Source organism: Lonchura striata, chromosome Z (assembly GCF_050655825.1).
Source record: "Lonchura striata isolate lonStrDom1 chromosome Z, ASM5065582v1, whole genome shotgun sequence".
NCBI lineage: Eukaryota > Metazoa > Chordata > Aves > Passeriformes > Estrildidae > Lonchura > Lonchura striata.
Genome location: NC_140740.1, coordinates 32,116,343 through 32,131,753, shown reverse-complemented (window position 1 = coordinate 32,131,753; position 15,411 = coordinate 32,116,343). Strand labels below are relative to the sequence as shown.

Genomic DNA, 15,411 nt, shown 5'->3' with positions numbered 1-15,411 from the left:
ATTATTTCAGATATAACCCACATTGTGTAATGTTTCTCTATTTAAAAAGTATTTCATGTTCTACTACTTATTAGAGCTAAGAGCTTCAAACTGACAATTTCTCCATGTGCTATTCCTACACCACAGAACCTGGAGTGGATTAACTTTTGTGCAAATACAAAACTGCAATAAAAATGGCTTGTGATAATGGAAGAAAGCATATGCAAATCTGTTGAAAATAAAGCATCTTCTAGTTCACATGTACCTTCTACCTCCATTCTGCTATCTCATTTTTACATTAGACCACCTGCTTAGTATCTCAAAATTATCTACCACCAGTAGATCTACCACGATTCATTCTTTCACTCCAGAAAGTGTTGCTGTAACTGAATTTTCATTCAAGCTCCATTTTTCCTGATCTAATAATTCCATAAAACCTGATTAAAGAAATATTTATGCCTGTTTGGAAGTCTACAAAGTGGTCCCATCAATAATACACCCATTTGCTATAAAAAAAAAAAAAAACAAACACATTTAAACTAGTAATTACTGTCTTAAAACACACTGAAAAATCTGAGATTGAATTGTTGGTAAGCCTGAAGTGAAAAAATTGTGCACCTGAAGCAGCCTTGTAGTATCTGACAGTATGTACCTGGCTCAAGACATTTCTTCTATGTTCTGGTACTGAACAGAAAGGCATGGATATCAAGATTTTAAAATCTAATCATCACAGAAAAGAATAACTTCCCATGTCACTATAAAAATAAATTGCTAGTATTTTCTGAGAAGTCTCTGTCTAAACAATGCTACAGATACAAGTTAAAATCACATATATGCTGAAAATGTTATGTTGTTACAATGAAGAGAAAACATTCTAAACTTTATCAACAACCTCCAGGCAAGTTCACTGGATTTATCAGTTCATAAACAAATTACCAGTTACATGTAAAAGATACTATCAAGTCTCCACCATCACTACTCATTTGTATAATGTATTAAAGCTGTGATCCAGGTGAGTCACTAAGCACCAGCAGAAAGTAGCAGTAACTCATTAAAATATGAAGTAATGCCAGTATCCTAATCTCTCTTCTCTCATTCATGTTCAGTGTATGTTGTCTTTTTTCTTTTCTTTAAAATAAGAGCTCAGAATATTTTTGGGAAAAAAAAAAAAAAAAGGATGTTTTGTTAAGTCAGGCTTCCTTCAGGGAGAATTCTATGGCCACAAATTACAAAATTACAGCTGTAATAATGCAGTAAGAAACTTGCTCTAATGCCAAGATAAACCAATGACCCTAAACCTTTTAAGCACATGCAAAAAAAGCACTTTAGAACATTGGCTCCTTAAAGTCTTGAGGTTTTTCCCAAACTATTTGCAATCTTTTAAGTTTTTGATCTTTAAACAGGGTACTCATCTGCTGAAAGGTAAGCTGTCCATGAAAAACTGTTACAACACCTACCAAAAGACATTTCTCTTGCCTTACACTGGAAGCAGAGAAGTCACATACCAGGTGTGGCATTCATCTAGGATTTATTTACTTATTTTATTTAAAGATTTAAGGATTAACATTTGCATCTGAAAATCTTGAAGTTTGTAGAAAGCAGGTAAATGCATGGCTTCTTCTGCAAAATATAACCCTACAAAAGCACAGTAAATAGGTTTCTGTGCTTTATTTTGTAGCTTTTGGCCTTCATTACTGTTCCATACAGAACAGTGAAAATAACAGCACCAAAACCACTTTGAAATGAAAGGTGGTTTGAATTTCTCATTTCTCTGGGAGGCAATGCCATTAAAGACAGTATTACATAAACTGACATTTGTTCAGTATATAGAAAAGAAAGCCTAAGTAGGGCAAACCATGCCTAAATATTAATGCAGAACAGACCCACTTGAAGGCTTAGTCTTCAAGAACTTAACACAAGATGGAATGTCTACAATGTACCATTACCTGTGTTTAGTCCAGGGCAAGGATCCTCATACTGCTGGCAACATTTTCTAATGCAGCCCAGAAGCCTGATGGCTTTGTCTGAGACACAGAAAAAGACTAGACTTTTTCAGACTGCAATATGTTGGAAGGCCATCTACACCTTAAGAGATGACATACCCTACAAGTCTGCAGGGATTTAAGAGCAGGCAAATCTGAAGAAAGGAAACTGATCAAGGATTATTAAACACTATAAGCTACTGTATCACAAGACGTCGCTCAGCTGTAAACTGGAAGCTTGAAGAGATCAATGTTGTATGATGTATCACTGTGTGCTCCTTCTGTCCTTAAAGCACCCCTTTCTGACTACTTTCAAAGATACTAGGTTAGATGGGCCTTTGGGGTGATGCAGGGCTTCCATTAAGCATCTCAAAATGCTACATGAATAGTACAGTCCAGTCATTTATTAGCTTTATGAATTAATTTGATAATGAAAGGTAACTATATTTAAAAAAACAACACTATTAAAGATTAATTACATGTTCAGAATTTCTTTCAATAAGGTATAGGGAAAGTACCTGAAGCATATTCAATGAACTTTTTATGCTATATTCTAATCAAATGAACTCCCAGTGTCAACTGGCACTTAAAAGTCAAATGTTCCTTAGTGTACAAAGTTTTTTCACATTTTTCAGAAAGTGCAAGACACACATGTTGAAGAATCCAGACATAACTACCAGAACAAAATATTAAAGACATTGCTTCATTTCTTCAAATTGGCAGTATAATCAGAGGACAGAGATCACAATTTAAAAGCACAGTATTTTATTCTCCCCAGAAATTTTCATATTATGCTTAAAACTAATTGACGTTGCCAGATACCTGATACACTGGTAAATTTTTGAAGTCTCTTCAAGTTTAAGAATCTTTAACTTTGTCTCAGTTGAGATGGGACAATATAGAACCTTTCTTTTGACAACCAAATTCTCATATAAAGTACATTTTTTTACATTAAAAAAATTGCCTTCCAAACCCCTGTCCAAATAATCTGTACTATTCCTACAGGGCACAAATTATGTTTCTAAAAAATCCTTTGTTCACATTAGGGTATATTTCATGAATGTTGGCACTACATAATGGGACTTACGAACCAGCACCAAATGGTCATTACATTAATGAACAGCACAAAGAATGAATGAAACAATCTTGATATTCTACAATGGTAAATAATAGTTGCAGGTTTGTAAATTGCAAAGGATATGGACAGTATAACAAAAATGCTCAAAGAGCAGTTGCAAAAAAAATGTTTTTTGAACCTCCATTTATGTATAGTCTAGTCATCAAATTTAATCTTTTTCCCTTGAAATGCTGTGATTTGAGACATTTGCTCTCTGCGTCTCCTGCTTGCTTCCCATGAAGGATGAAGAGGCTGCTCCAAAGATGCTTTATTATTGTTGCATTTAATATCCCCTGAAGCTTTTGAAAATGGTTTCTTCTTGAGCTTTGTTTCATTTTTAAGAAAACCTGTGCAAGTACAAAACAAAACATTAACTACATCAGGAACCTTTATAAAAGTATGCAAACTACCCTGGGATTGCAGATATTTTCAAAAAATTCATAATGAGCCATGGGGAACACAGTCATCTGAATATTCACAGCAAGATTTCTTCATCTTGCAGCCTGGTAAATTGCTACTTGGTAGACTGCAGACAGTTAAGATTTATTAATACTGACTACACTCTAAATCTATGTAGACAAACATTCAGCACAGTGTAAACTTTTTTCTTCACAATAAACCAATGCCTGTTACACAATGTAACTCAATATGACTGGAATTATATCCTCAGTCCAATGAACTCCAAACTGGTACCACAGAATATAAACTGAATAAAATATTCCATATCCAGAAGCTATTGAAGAAATTGCTTATAAGGTACTAGTTACATATAACAATCTAGTACCTTTAACTGTGCACAAATATATGACAGACAGAAAAGCACTTTCCAGTGTAAACATTATATTAAGTATTTCTAATATGAGAGAATAGAAAATAGCAGACAACATCCATAGATATGAAAGGTGAACAGTTAGACCATTTTAACAACAAATGTTAAAATATGTGCCACAAACTTGAAAAGAAACAAATATATCCCATCGTGAATAGACTGCAGAGGTAATAAAATTTCAAAATATTTTTTCTCTCCTAGTTTTACCAGGTTAAGTAATACATACCTGTTCTTTCCTTTTTCAGAGGCTGGTCTTTAGTATTTCTAAAAAGAAAAAGAAGTTGTTAAGATTTTTCAATAAAATTGTAAGATTACAAACACCTGGAATAAAGAATCATCATCACCATAACGCTCACGGAATAACTTCAAACATAACATGCAAGCTTCTTCAACACTGCTCCACCCATGTTAATAAAGAAGTAGTATTCAGAAGTGATTGAATTTGCGTGCAGATCTAGTTAGAAATCCTACGCATAAATCAATGTTATTGTGAATATAAGAAATTGTCAAGAAAGCTTAAGAAGACTAGTGAGTAGTTTCTGTGAAAATGTTCTAAGGTTTAATTCTCTTTGTTTAGTAAGGATTACTAGAAAACACAACCCTTTCCATTGCCATGAAGGAGGGAATGAATGGAAAACATAACATGGAGAAAAGGTTTACCTTCTGTTCTGAGATTTCTGATAGGTGGTAGACAAAGAACTGCAGATCACTGACTCCAGCTTGCTTGCTTTTGCAAGTGGCTTTCTCTCTTCCATGATCAAATCTTGTACTGTCCCAGACACTGTGCTCTTTTCTGTTTTCATTACATTTTTCTGAACACTAGCCTTTTCTTTTGTTGAAGAAAAATTATTAACTGCTGCTGTTTTTTTCTTTTTTACTTTTCCAATGAAGAAGTCATCATTGCTGTCACTGTCAGAATCTGATGACTCATTATAAAACCTCTCTTCAGTACTATCATCAAAGTATTCCTTTTCACTGGGATGCTCTTGGTCACTATCATAAATTATTTCTTTTATTGCATTTATTTTTTTCCTACTCATATTTTCTTTCCTTTTTTGATAGTCAAGTTTCTTTCCTGTTTTGTTTTGAGTAACCATTTGCATTTCTACTGCCTGAAATGAAGGTTCTTCTGAAGCATACACTCTCTTCATTTCCAGAGTTTTCTGTTCATATTCACTCTCACAGAGCTCTTCAACCACCTTGTCAGTTTCTACTTTAATGCCTAGTTTTGTTTTGTGTTCACATCCTTGCTGTTTTTGAGGCCGCTTACAAGTTTGGTCATCCAAGCTGTTACTGAAACATTTTACTGATTTAGGCTGTTCTTCTGACTGATCCTTTTTCATAGGAGTGTCTTTGTCTGGATTCTTTCTTGCATCCTTAAAAGCTTTAACAGCAGCTGTACAAGGGGCAGAAAAATATTTTGTTGCAGCTACACATGAATTTACTTAAGTTATTTTTATATAATAAAATATTTTTGCAACTTCTATGTGTTGTATTGAGCATATTTTGTATGTCCTTATGAAGTATTTACCACACACATGGGAAAAGAGATACGTTAGAATACAATATCATCAAAAGAGAAGGAAAAACCCTGAAAATATTAGTGTATCAATAAATACACTATGAAATTTGGACTAAATCATGAACTTCTCATTCAGAAAATAATCTGCAGCTGATAATCATGTTCATAAGACACTACTTTGTGTATAAAATTGTAAACTAATATGAATTTGTTCATATATAATTAAATGGGTATTTGATATGCTCTCTTATTAATGAAGTAACTTTGTGGCATTACTACTAATACTTTACCCTTTTAAACATTAATTTTAGGTGGAAAATTCCAGTTTTGAGAGAACAAGAGAAATCCTACATAACCAGGAAAGATACCCTAAGAATTCTGAGCAAAGTTTTCAGGGAAAGTTAAGAAAGTGATTTATAAAATCTTTTAAATGCCTTTGAAAACCCAGTTGCAATGATCCATTTTTGTTCCTTTTTAATTTAGTTATACTCCATTACATCTATTTGATTTTTAGAATTCTCGTTATAAGCTCTGTTTGTTCAATTACCCTATATTAAATAAATGTCATACTGTATACTGTCACATATAAACCCATATAAATTCAAGCTATATAAATGGTTTGAAGATTGTGGCTTGGTTCACTGCAGCTAGTTATGCTAATTACAGAAGCTTTTAGTTTTTGTGGGTTTTTTACTGTTGTTCATGTCAGAAATACATTTCAAAGTAACAGTAAGCTATAGAGAAAAATTCAATAAAATGTTTCATACCTTTAAGTTCAACAAATCTGGGCTTCAAGGTGGGATGTGTTGCAAGTCTTGCCATGGCTCGCTCAGCTGCAGTACAGTTTGGCTGCACAAGAAAAATTCAAAGGCATGAAGTCAACAGAACAGTCAACCTACACAAGTCTGTGTCAGTTATGCATTAGTATGCAGTGCATACTAATGTGATTCTCATCAGGAACTGAACAAGAGGAAAACTTATGACACTTTATTTGTCATGTATTACCATCTGTCGAAGACCACCCTAGGTTGCAGGGTGGCTTTGTGTGGTGGAAACATTTCTCCTCCAATCCATGCTTCCAAAGAAAGGCTCAGCAGTCTCTTGTTTGGTCTCAAGGCAATTTATTTTGAGTTATCTAAAAGATTGTCTTCTCTGGCTGCTGCAGTTTGCTCAGCAGCTCAGGCAGAGACACACACACACCCTGACATCCTGTCAGCTGTCTTCTTCTTCTCTCTCCCTGCCCAGGGCTGCAGCTATCTTTTATATGGTACATTACATGTTACAGGTTTATAGTTTTTCCCCAGTACCTACTACGTATATTACAAGGTGCTTTTCTACTCTAAACCAATCTGGGTGCCAACATCACCAAGAACATGGAGGTAAGGAAGAAGAAAGAGGGAGGACAGGGCAGGTCCAGATCCCTCCATCTTAAAACCTCTGACCCCCATGTACAAAACAGAAACCCCCCGTGTACAGGTGTTAAAACCCCCCTGTACAGCACTAAAAAATTCTTCCCTCTACTTTGTGACTACTTCTACTATAATATCTAAACTTTTGTGACTTCTTGTTCTTCCTGCAAGGTTGGTAAATCATTCCATGGCTCAAATAAAAAATCACAGCTGTTTCCAGCTGCCTGCCAGGGTCTCAAATGCTTCTGACCTGGACCTGGAACCTTCAAAAATGTCTGAGGGACATTTTGAGTTCCCACAACCATCATTCTAAATGCATTAAAATCTGTCTACCTAAACATTGACAGAAACATAGCAGATGCACAACATGTGATACTTCTCAGGTACTGAACAGGGATAACATAATTTATGTTTCCTTTAAAGCACATCAGATATATCGGTCACTGATTTTATGTTTACTATTTCATATAAGTGCAAAGAAAATTAATTCATTAATGAATTAATGAATAAAGAACATTATACTGATAGAAGGCATTCTGCTTGAAGGAATGCAACAGCTTGCAAGAATTACAGTATTGATCCCATAAAAGTTGGCAAAATGACACAGCATGACATTGAAGGAATACACGTAAACCACTGAAAGGCAAGGTCTAACTTGACCATGGAGACAAAAAAATCTTAAATTTGACATGGTAGAATACTGGAACTCTGGAAACTGATTCAAACAAGAAATATGATCTTCTGGAATTACTTCTTTTCTGACTTCCTGTTTTCAATACTGGAAATCACAAGTATGACCATTGTAAAAGCTCTCATTTTCAGGTTCTTGTGATCACTCTGCTTGAAAAGCTAAATGAATGGTACCTAAGACTTTTCCAAAGACAGCTCTGTCTTCTGTTCTGATGTGTGATTGTTTGTTTCCTTGTTTCCTTTTTTTTTAATCTTCTTTTTTGAAAGGAGGGAAAGTAGGTCCAACAGATTTGTAAAACACACCTTTATCAGGAAGATTTCTTAGAGCCTGCAGTAGAATTCTCTGGGAGAGAGTGGAAAAGACATACAAAACACACCTTTTTCTCTTCCTATTGACGGTACTGCAATAGATTTATATTCAAATTGTTTCTGTGATTTCAGTTTTGTGCTATGGAAATATCACAGGCAAAGCCACTGGAATCAAAAGAGGATGATATTGATAAAGAACCAGACCAAGTGCCCTGTGACCCAAACTAAGCTCATTTTGGTGCCATCAACTCAACAGAGCATGCTACCTCTCCTCTCCTAAGCAATCATCACAGCAGATGGAGCCCAAGCCATAGGTGTTACGTGAAAACAAACAAGGAGTAGAAATGGTACTGTCTTTCTCCTGGGATGGAGTTAACATGCTTCATAGTAGACAAGATGGTGCTGTGCTTTAGGTTTGTGACTAAAACATTTTAGAGCTGGTAACACATCAGTATTTAAGTTACTACTGGGCAGTGTCTGCACAGCATCAAGGCCTTCTCTGTTTCTTGCTCTGCCCCTACCATAGGTATGGAACACCCCTGGTACAGCTGATCCACATGGACCAAAAAGATATCAAGTCCTTTTCAAGTCATGCTTAGTAATAAAAGCTTGAGGTAACAAAAAGGTATGGGAAGATGTTTGTGGTTATGATGTTTATCTTCCCAAGTAACCATTATGTGAAGTGAAACAGTTCTCTCTGGGATGTGGCTAAATATCTGTCTGCCTATGGGAAGTGCTGAATAAATTCCTTCTTCTCCTTTTCTTGCACATACAGCTTTGCTTTCTTCCTTGAACTGTCTTTATCTTAAGATAGAAGTTTTTCTGACTTCTGCTCCCGGGATGCTCTCCCCATCCCACAGGGGCAGGGTGAGTGATCAGCTGCTGGGTGCTTAGCTGCTCGCTGGGGTCAAACCACCATGACACACATGATACCCAATACATCAGCAATTCACACTTAAAGCAGCTCACATGACCCACATAAGACTGCTCAGTGGTGAATGTTACTTTTTCGCATGTCCATTTTCTTCCAGCAGAACCATGTCACTATAAACAGTTATATATCTATATTGTATAAAGAGAGATGGGACACTTCCCACCAACTGCTAGTGCAGGAGAGTCACTCTTCAGTGCTCTGAAGGAAACAGAACAAAAGAAGGCACTACAAATACACCAGAGTCAGTACTTCTAAATGCGGAAACATTTAATTAGTTTGCCAGCCATAAATCTTTCTCAACCAGTGGAAAGCAATTGCCATTTTGTAATTCTTTTGCCATAGTTTTAGAGCTTATAAAATATACTCTGTGTATTGCAAGTTCGAAGTGCAGAGCATCTGGGAGTTCTAGTACTTTCCCCTCAAGTCTCTGCTACATTATTTCTTCAGGTCAAGAGAAACTGGAAAAATGTTCTCTCTGAAGACTGTCCACAAAACTATGAACACTGGCCAGAGGGGACAGGTCAAAAGATGGGTCCATTTCCAAGGGCCACAGACTGACTTATTTCCAGGCTAGTTTAGCTCTAAGAACTTGAAATCTGAATTTTGATGCCCATGTGACAGTGCTGCATGCTGCCACCAGATTCTCAGGACAGAAAGCTCACATTTCTGAAGATCATATGCTATTTTCTTTGGAGACTTTCCTATAGCTGGAAAATCTATTTCTGAACTTAATTAATACACTTTTCCCCTCAGCTACTTCCTGTGGGCTTTAAAGAATATACCATGACGTTCACAAAGCAGCAGCAGCTACTGTGCAGCATCTGGTGTCTTTTAATTCAAGTATTTATAGAAAGGTTTTAAGCATATATAAGCCAATCCATATGGAATAATCACATTTTTTTTCCTTAGCACAAAATACTTCACAAACACTACTCACACTGATAGCCACCAACTAACAAACACACAATATGATAGTCACAGTCTCTCAATTTTCTCATTTTTCTGTGTATGGGCTTTTTAGTTTTGCTTTGGTTTGGGTTTTTTTTTTTTGGCAGAGCCCATGCTCAATTTATTTTCCCTCAATTATTTTCCAGTATATAAAATATTTTAGAAATATAGACAATATAGAAAAAAAACTTAACAAAGAAATGCCAACTGTCTTTACAATCAAGAACACTTTCCTCCCTCCTTCCCATCTTTTGGACGTTTAATTAGATACTAGAATTTTGCACTGTTATTCTGACATACTCATGCTACTTCTTGTATTATTTTGCACTCTTTATTTTTTATGCAAGAATGTGCTAGTACTTTCTACAGGAACATTCTTCCTCTTCCAATGTCCAACTGAGGCACTGGAAAGTGAGCAAAGCAGAGGAGTGTACAGTCACACTTTGCAGTGAGAAATTTTAATTTACTGTGCTGGTTGAGGTTGGGGTAGAGCTAATTTCCTTCACAGAGGCAAGTATGGGGCTGTGTGTTTTGGATTTGTGCTGAACACAGAGTTGACAACACAGAGATGTTTTTGTTATTGCTCAGCAGGGCTTACACAGACCCAAGGCCTTTTCTGCTGTTTGTACTGCCCAACTGGTGAGGAAGTTGAGGGGGCATGGGAGGTTGGAGGGAGACACAACTGGGACAGGTGACCCCAAGTGAACAAAGGGATATTCCAGAACATGTGACATCATAGTCAGTGCATGACGTGGGGAGTAAAGGGAGGAATGAAGGGGACATTTGGAGTGATGGTGTGCTTGCTTTTCCAAGTCACTGTCACATCTGGTAGGGCCCTGCTTGCCTGGAGATGGCTGAACACCTGTCTGGCATAGGAAGCACTGCATTCATTCCTTGTTTTGCTTTGCTATTGTGCACAACTTTTGCTTTCCCTATTAAACTGTCTTTATCTCAACCTGTGAGTTGTCTAGCTTTTATCCTTCCAATTCTCTCCCTGATCCTGCTGGTGCACGGGTGAGTGAGCAGCTGCCTGGCACTTGCTGGCTACAGTTAAACTACCTGAAGACAGTCTACTCTAAAATTCTATCTTGGTAAATAATGCATTATTTCCACAAATAATATAAAAAACATCTGTTATCAAACACACATGTAAGCCCCACATAAGAGAGACAAACTTGGCAAATAGTGGCAATGCCTGTGAAGAAAATGGATGGATAAACTTGCAAAGATAAAAGCAGATTCACAATGCAAGTTTTGAGATGTGCTGGGACAGGCCAGAAGTTTGGAATTGTTCTGAGAGCTGGCACCACAGGGTAAAAAAAAAGGAGCAGTGTGACATAAACATCAGGCAGAAGTTTTGTGGGTAGAACCTGCTTCATACTATGCAGGTAATAAAGTGAGAATGAGAAACTGAGTGTCTCAAGGCAGATGGGATTGCAGGAACTGAATGGTATGCCTTGGTAGTAAGCCTGAGACAGTAGAGCTCCAGGATGAATTAAAGGGCAGATTAATCTGAGAACATGAAATGTAGACTTTTGACCATTGCTTAATTCTGAATAATCTTTCTGTTCTAAGACTACTTTTGGTGGTACCCTCTATGCTGTAGTTATAATCAATAATACGAAAGAGGTCATATTCTGTTTCTCAACCAACTTTTGCACAAAAGACAGATCTCATCAGAAACAAGACTGTTATTAGAAGCATATTCTACTATAAGGACAACAAACTAGAGTTTCAGGGCGAGGATGCTACCAAAGTGGTAATGCTTTGTGGCTCTGCATCAGTCATTAGTCAGTTATTTGAAACAATGACATGCAAATGGAGACAGCAAGACACCCCACTGGGAAGCAAGCAGTACATGGAAAAAACCTGACAGAGAAACCAACCTTGGAGAATGTCATACTAGTTTCTAAACCATCTAGAAGGAGTTTAATTTCAAATGTTAACAACACCCTGAATTTAAGGAGGTGAAAAATAAAAGGGTCAATATTACCTAGAGAAAGTATAGAAAAAGTAACACCCAGTTCTAGGCCAAAGAAGATGTCATTGCAATATCCTTTCTTAGAAGCCTGGGAGAAGACTTCTCTACTAAAAAACCAGCAAAAACCAACAAAACAAATAGAAAACCTATTAATACACACACATTCTTTACAAAATTCTAACTAGCTACAGCAGTCCTTCGTAACAGTAGATATGATTAATGTGAAGTCACAGTGCAATTGAAGGTGCCAAATCATGGCTTGGCCACCCAAGTCTATACCATGACTTCATACTTCTTTGGAACAAGACGTGAATGAAGTTACTTTCTGACTGTGAAACACAGCTAGTTCTCCCTCTTGCTTTATGTCTAAGGCATACAGCTTGTGATTTGCGGCCTCAGACATGGTGAAGATTTTGGTATGAGAAGCAACCGGTTAATGGTATCACTCATGACAGCATTGCTGTCTCAGCTCCTGACAGCAAGGGGTTGGTAGTTGACTGTGTCTGGCATTAATGATGACAAATTATGACAAATCTGCCAAAACCTCTAATTTTATAATAATCTACTACTTTGTTTTCACTCAAGCTTTAACTATTTTCAACATAACACAAAAATGATCGTACAGGTGTTATAAAGTACCAGTTATAAAAGCTTAATAGCATGACAGGTGAGAAGTTCTTAAAGAAATCAATTCTTTATGGATCTCAGAAAATTGTCCAGGTTTCAGTAGAATTTTTTTAATTGCACAATATAGCATTTTTAAAGTAGGCTGATGAAAAATTTTCATTTGATGATAAAAAAATGTCTGAACATATCTAAAACCTTTGCAATAACTCATCAAGACAATATTTTGTGAAGAACTACAGAATTAAAACTGAACAATTTCTTACAAAACATCAAGATACACAGGAAAACTTGTTTATTATTATTTTCAATGCTTACCACAGTTTATATTAATTTACATTGTTTTCTTTTATCATGGTAATTCAAGCACAGAGGTACATGGATAATACTTTATTTATCTTGAAACCTCGGCTGGATGCTAGGTGCCCAGTGAAGCTGTTTTTATTACTCCCCTAGTCAGCAACACAAGGGTTGAAATGAAAGATTCATGGGTTGAGATATGGACAGGAAGAGACCACTAACCAAGTACCACAATGGGCAAAACAGACTCAGCTTGGGGAAGTAATAATTTATTGCCAATTAAATAAGAAGAGGGTAATGAGATCTAAAAACTAAATCTTAAAACACCTTCCCTCCACTCCTCCCTTCTTCCCAGGCTCAATTTCACTTGCCATTTTCTCTACATCCTCCACCCCAGTGGCACAGGGAGATAGGGAATGGGGGGCCTTGGGTCAGTTCACACATTGTCACTGCTGCTCCCTCCTCAGCTCCAGTGACTGAAGCACCTCCTTCCCTTCTTCTCCCACATACTCTCACTCCTCTGTTCCCTGGTAGCAATTGCTCTTGTTCATTCCCTCCCATTCATTTTTAACTCTGTTATCCCAGAGGTGCTGCCACCATCACTGAAGAGCTCAGCCTTGGCCAGTGGTGGATCAATCCTGAAGCTGGATGGTATTGGCTCCACTAGATACAGGGGAAGCTTCTGGCCCCTTCTCACAGAAGCTAGCCCTATAGCCCACCATTTACTAGAATATTGCCATGCAAACCCAGCATAAAACATAATAAAGAACATTATGAAACTGAAGACATGGCAATATGCACAATTGTTTTGCTCATATGTAAAACTGCACACAGTAGAAGGCAGAAGTCTTGAAAATCTATCTGAGCTTGGGCTGCCAGCAGCAGTACTGACTCAACTCATCACTGCCTACCACAGACTCTTGAATCCAGCACCAGGGAACAACAGCATGAGATTTTTCTAAATACTGTCAAGGTACTTACACTTGCTGTAATTTTATTTGAATGTCTGGACCAAATAGATTAAGTCCAGACATTCATTTGGTCCAATAGAATATGGAACAGATTTGTTCATTTAGATTCATGTTCCTTTCCATATTAAGTTTGTCTTGTTTTTTAGCTTGTCTTTTATCAAAAAGAAGTTTGATGTATAAACATGTTTCTATCATTCCTCCTTTTAAAAGAAGGTTCTAAACAGGTAATAGATTCAAACAAAAATAGATTATTTGCTGTTTTTACTATGATATAAAGTACCTACTATCTAAGCATTTTAAGACATTCACAACAGGCTCTTTAAAAAGCCTAGCACTCTGCAAATGTTAGATGTCCATATTTAATATGAATATTAATAGGTAAACAGAGTTTCTTTGGACTAACCTGTCACAATTAAGTCAGGCAGAAGCACAGAAGCGGGAAGTAAATGCTTATTTTTCAGATTCGGAAATGGTCAAAGAAAAGTGGAGTCTTTCATCCCAAACTACCAGAGTGATCTACAGCAGAGCTTGGCATAAACCCCAGACCTGCCCAAGTACAAATTATGTACTTAATCTTCTACACTTCTTTTCTTTTTCTCTTTATTAAAACAAAACAACCTAAAAACAAACAAACAAACAAACAAAAACCCCAACAAAACCAATTCCCATTTTATTTCAATAAATAAAAGTCAGAAGAAAAAAGTCAAGATTAAAGTAGGCATGGATTCTTGATTGTTTCCTTATGGAGAACAGGGTCAAATCTAGGTGTAAGTGGAAACAGCAAGAATGTGAGAAAATTAAAATAATTCTAACTCATTCTCATTTTTTCCAAGGCTAATAAGGCTATGTGTCTATAATCATCTCAATTTGGCATCCCACACAAACAATGCCCACATAAAACAAACAAAAAAACAACTTCTTAAGGTTATGAAAGAGGACATAAAGTGAGCTCTGTGACAACTCCTCCCTGAGCTGTGATGGTCTAATTCATATTAACGCTGAAACCACTGCTAGCCTTTAATAAAACCCAGGAGAATGCAGATCATTATATGCTGTAGAAAACTGTGAACAAATTCCAAGTGGAAAACAGTTGTGAACGGAGCACTCCCTAAGTTAGAGTCTAAAAACATTGCATAATTTAATTTGTACATTTAGGACAACTGACTAGGATAAAATACATGCAGTTCTGACTTATACAAATGTAAAATCAAACACAAAAAGTGTAGCAGTATAAAGTCTACATGTTTTTGCTTTTTAAAAATACACAGCTTTCTATAAAATACATGCCTTTCATATATTTTGACATTTGAACAGTCAAGGCACATTATTGCTATACAATATGGCACCTTGCCAGACTGCATGAGCAATTTTGGGAGACAGCATAGATGGCATTAAAAAAACCACACCCAAACCCCACACAAGAAAACCATGCAAACATTCCAACCCAAAAAGGCAAGAGACAATTATATTGAGAGATTAAACTGTAAAGCAAAATAAGATGAAATAGAAACCCTGAAAGGAAATATGTACTTCAGTGGGAATAGAAATAAAATACATCTTGGAAACAGGCAGTAGCTGTGAGAAAGAGAAAGTTCTTTGCCACAAAATTCACATAGTCTTAAGAGAAGAAAATGAAATTTGGAGAAAACATCATAAACAAATTAGTTGGACACCAACTATATATCAGATCTGAAACCACAACTGACTTTCACAAAAAAGTGAAGTTGAGATAATTTCTTGTAACTGGCCATCTTGAATGAGAGTCTGAAAAATCAGAACAGGCAGTTGGTTATTAACTCTGAATAGAGAGTTAAGC

General features: G+C 36.5%; 1 protein-coding gene across 1 annotated transcript in view; it reads right to left on the bottom strand.

The window, feature by feature from the left end:
• Positions 1 to 1,490: 1,490 nt before the first annotated feature.
• Positions 1,491 to 15,411, bottom strand: part of SRFBP1 (serum response factor binding protein 1) — a 70,230-nt gene continuing 56,309 nt past the window's right edge. The window contains exons 5-8 of the mRNA XM_021546254.3: positions 6,197 to 6,278; positions 4,568 to 5,303; positions 4,134 to 4,171; positions 1,491 to 3,425 (exon numbers count right to left, since the gene is read on the bottom strand). Coding sequence (XP_021401929.2) covers positions 3,235 to 3,425; positions 4,134 to 4,171; positions 4,568 to 5,303; positions 6,197 to 6,278 — 1,047 coding nt within the window. The 3' untranslated portion in view covers positions 1,491 to 3,234. The remainder of the gene's footprint in view (positions 3,426 to 4,133; positions 4,172 to 4,567; positions 5,304 to 6,196; positions 6,279 to 15,411) is intronic.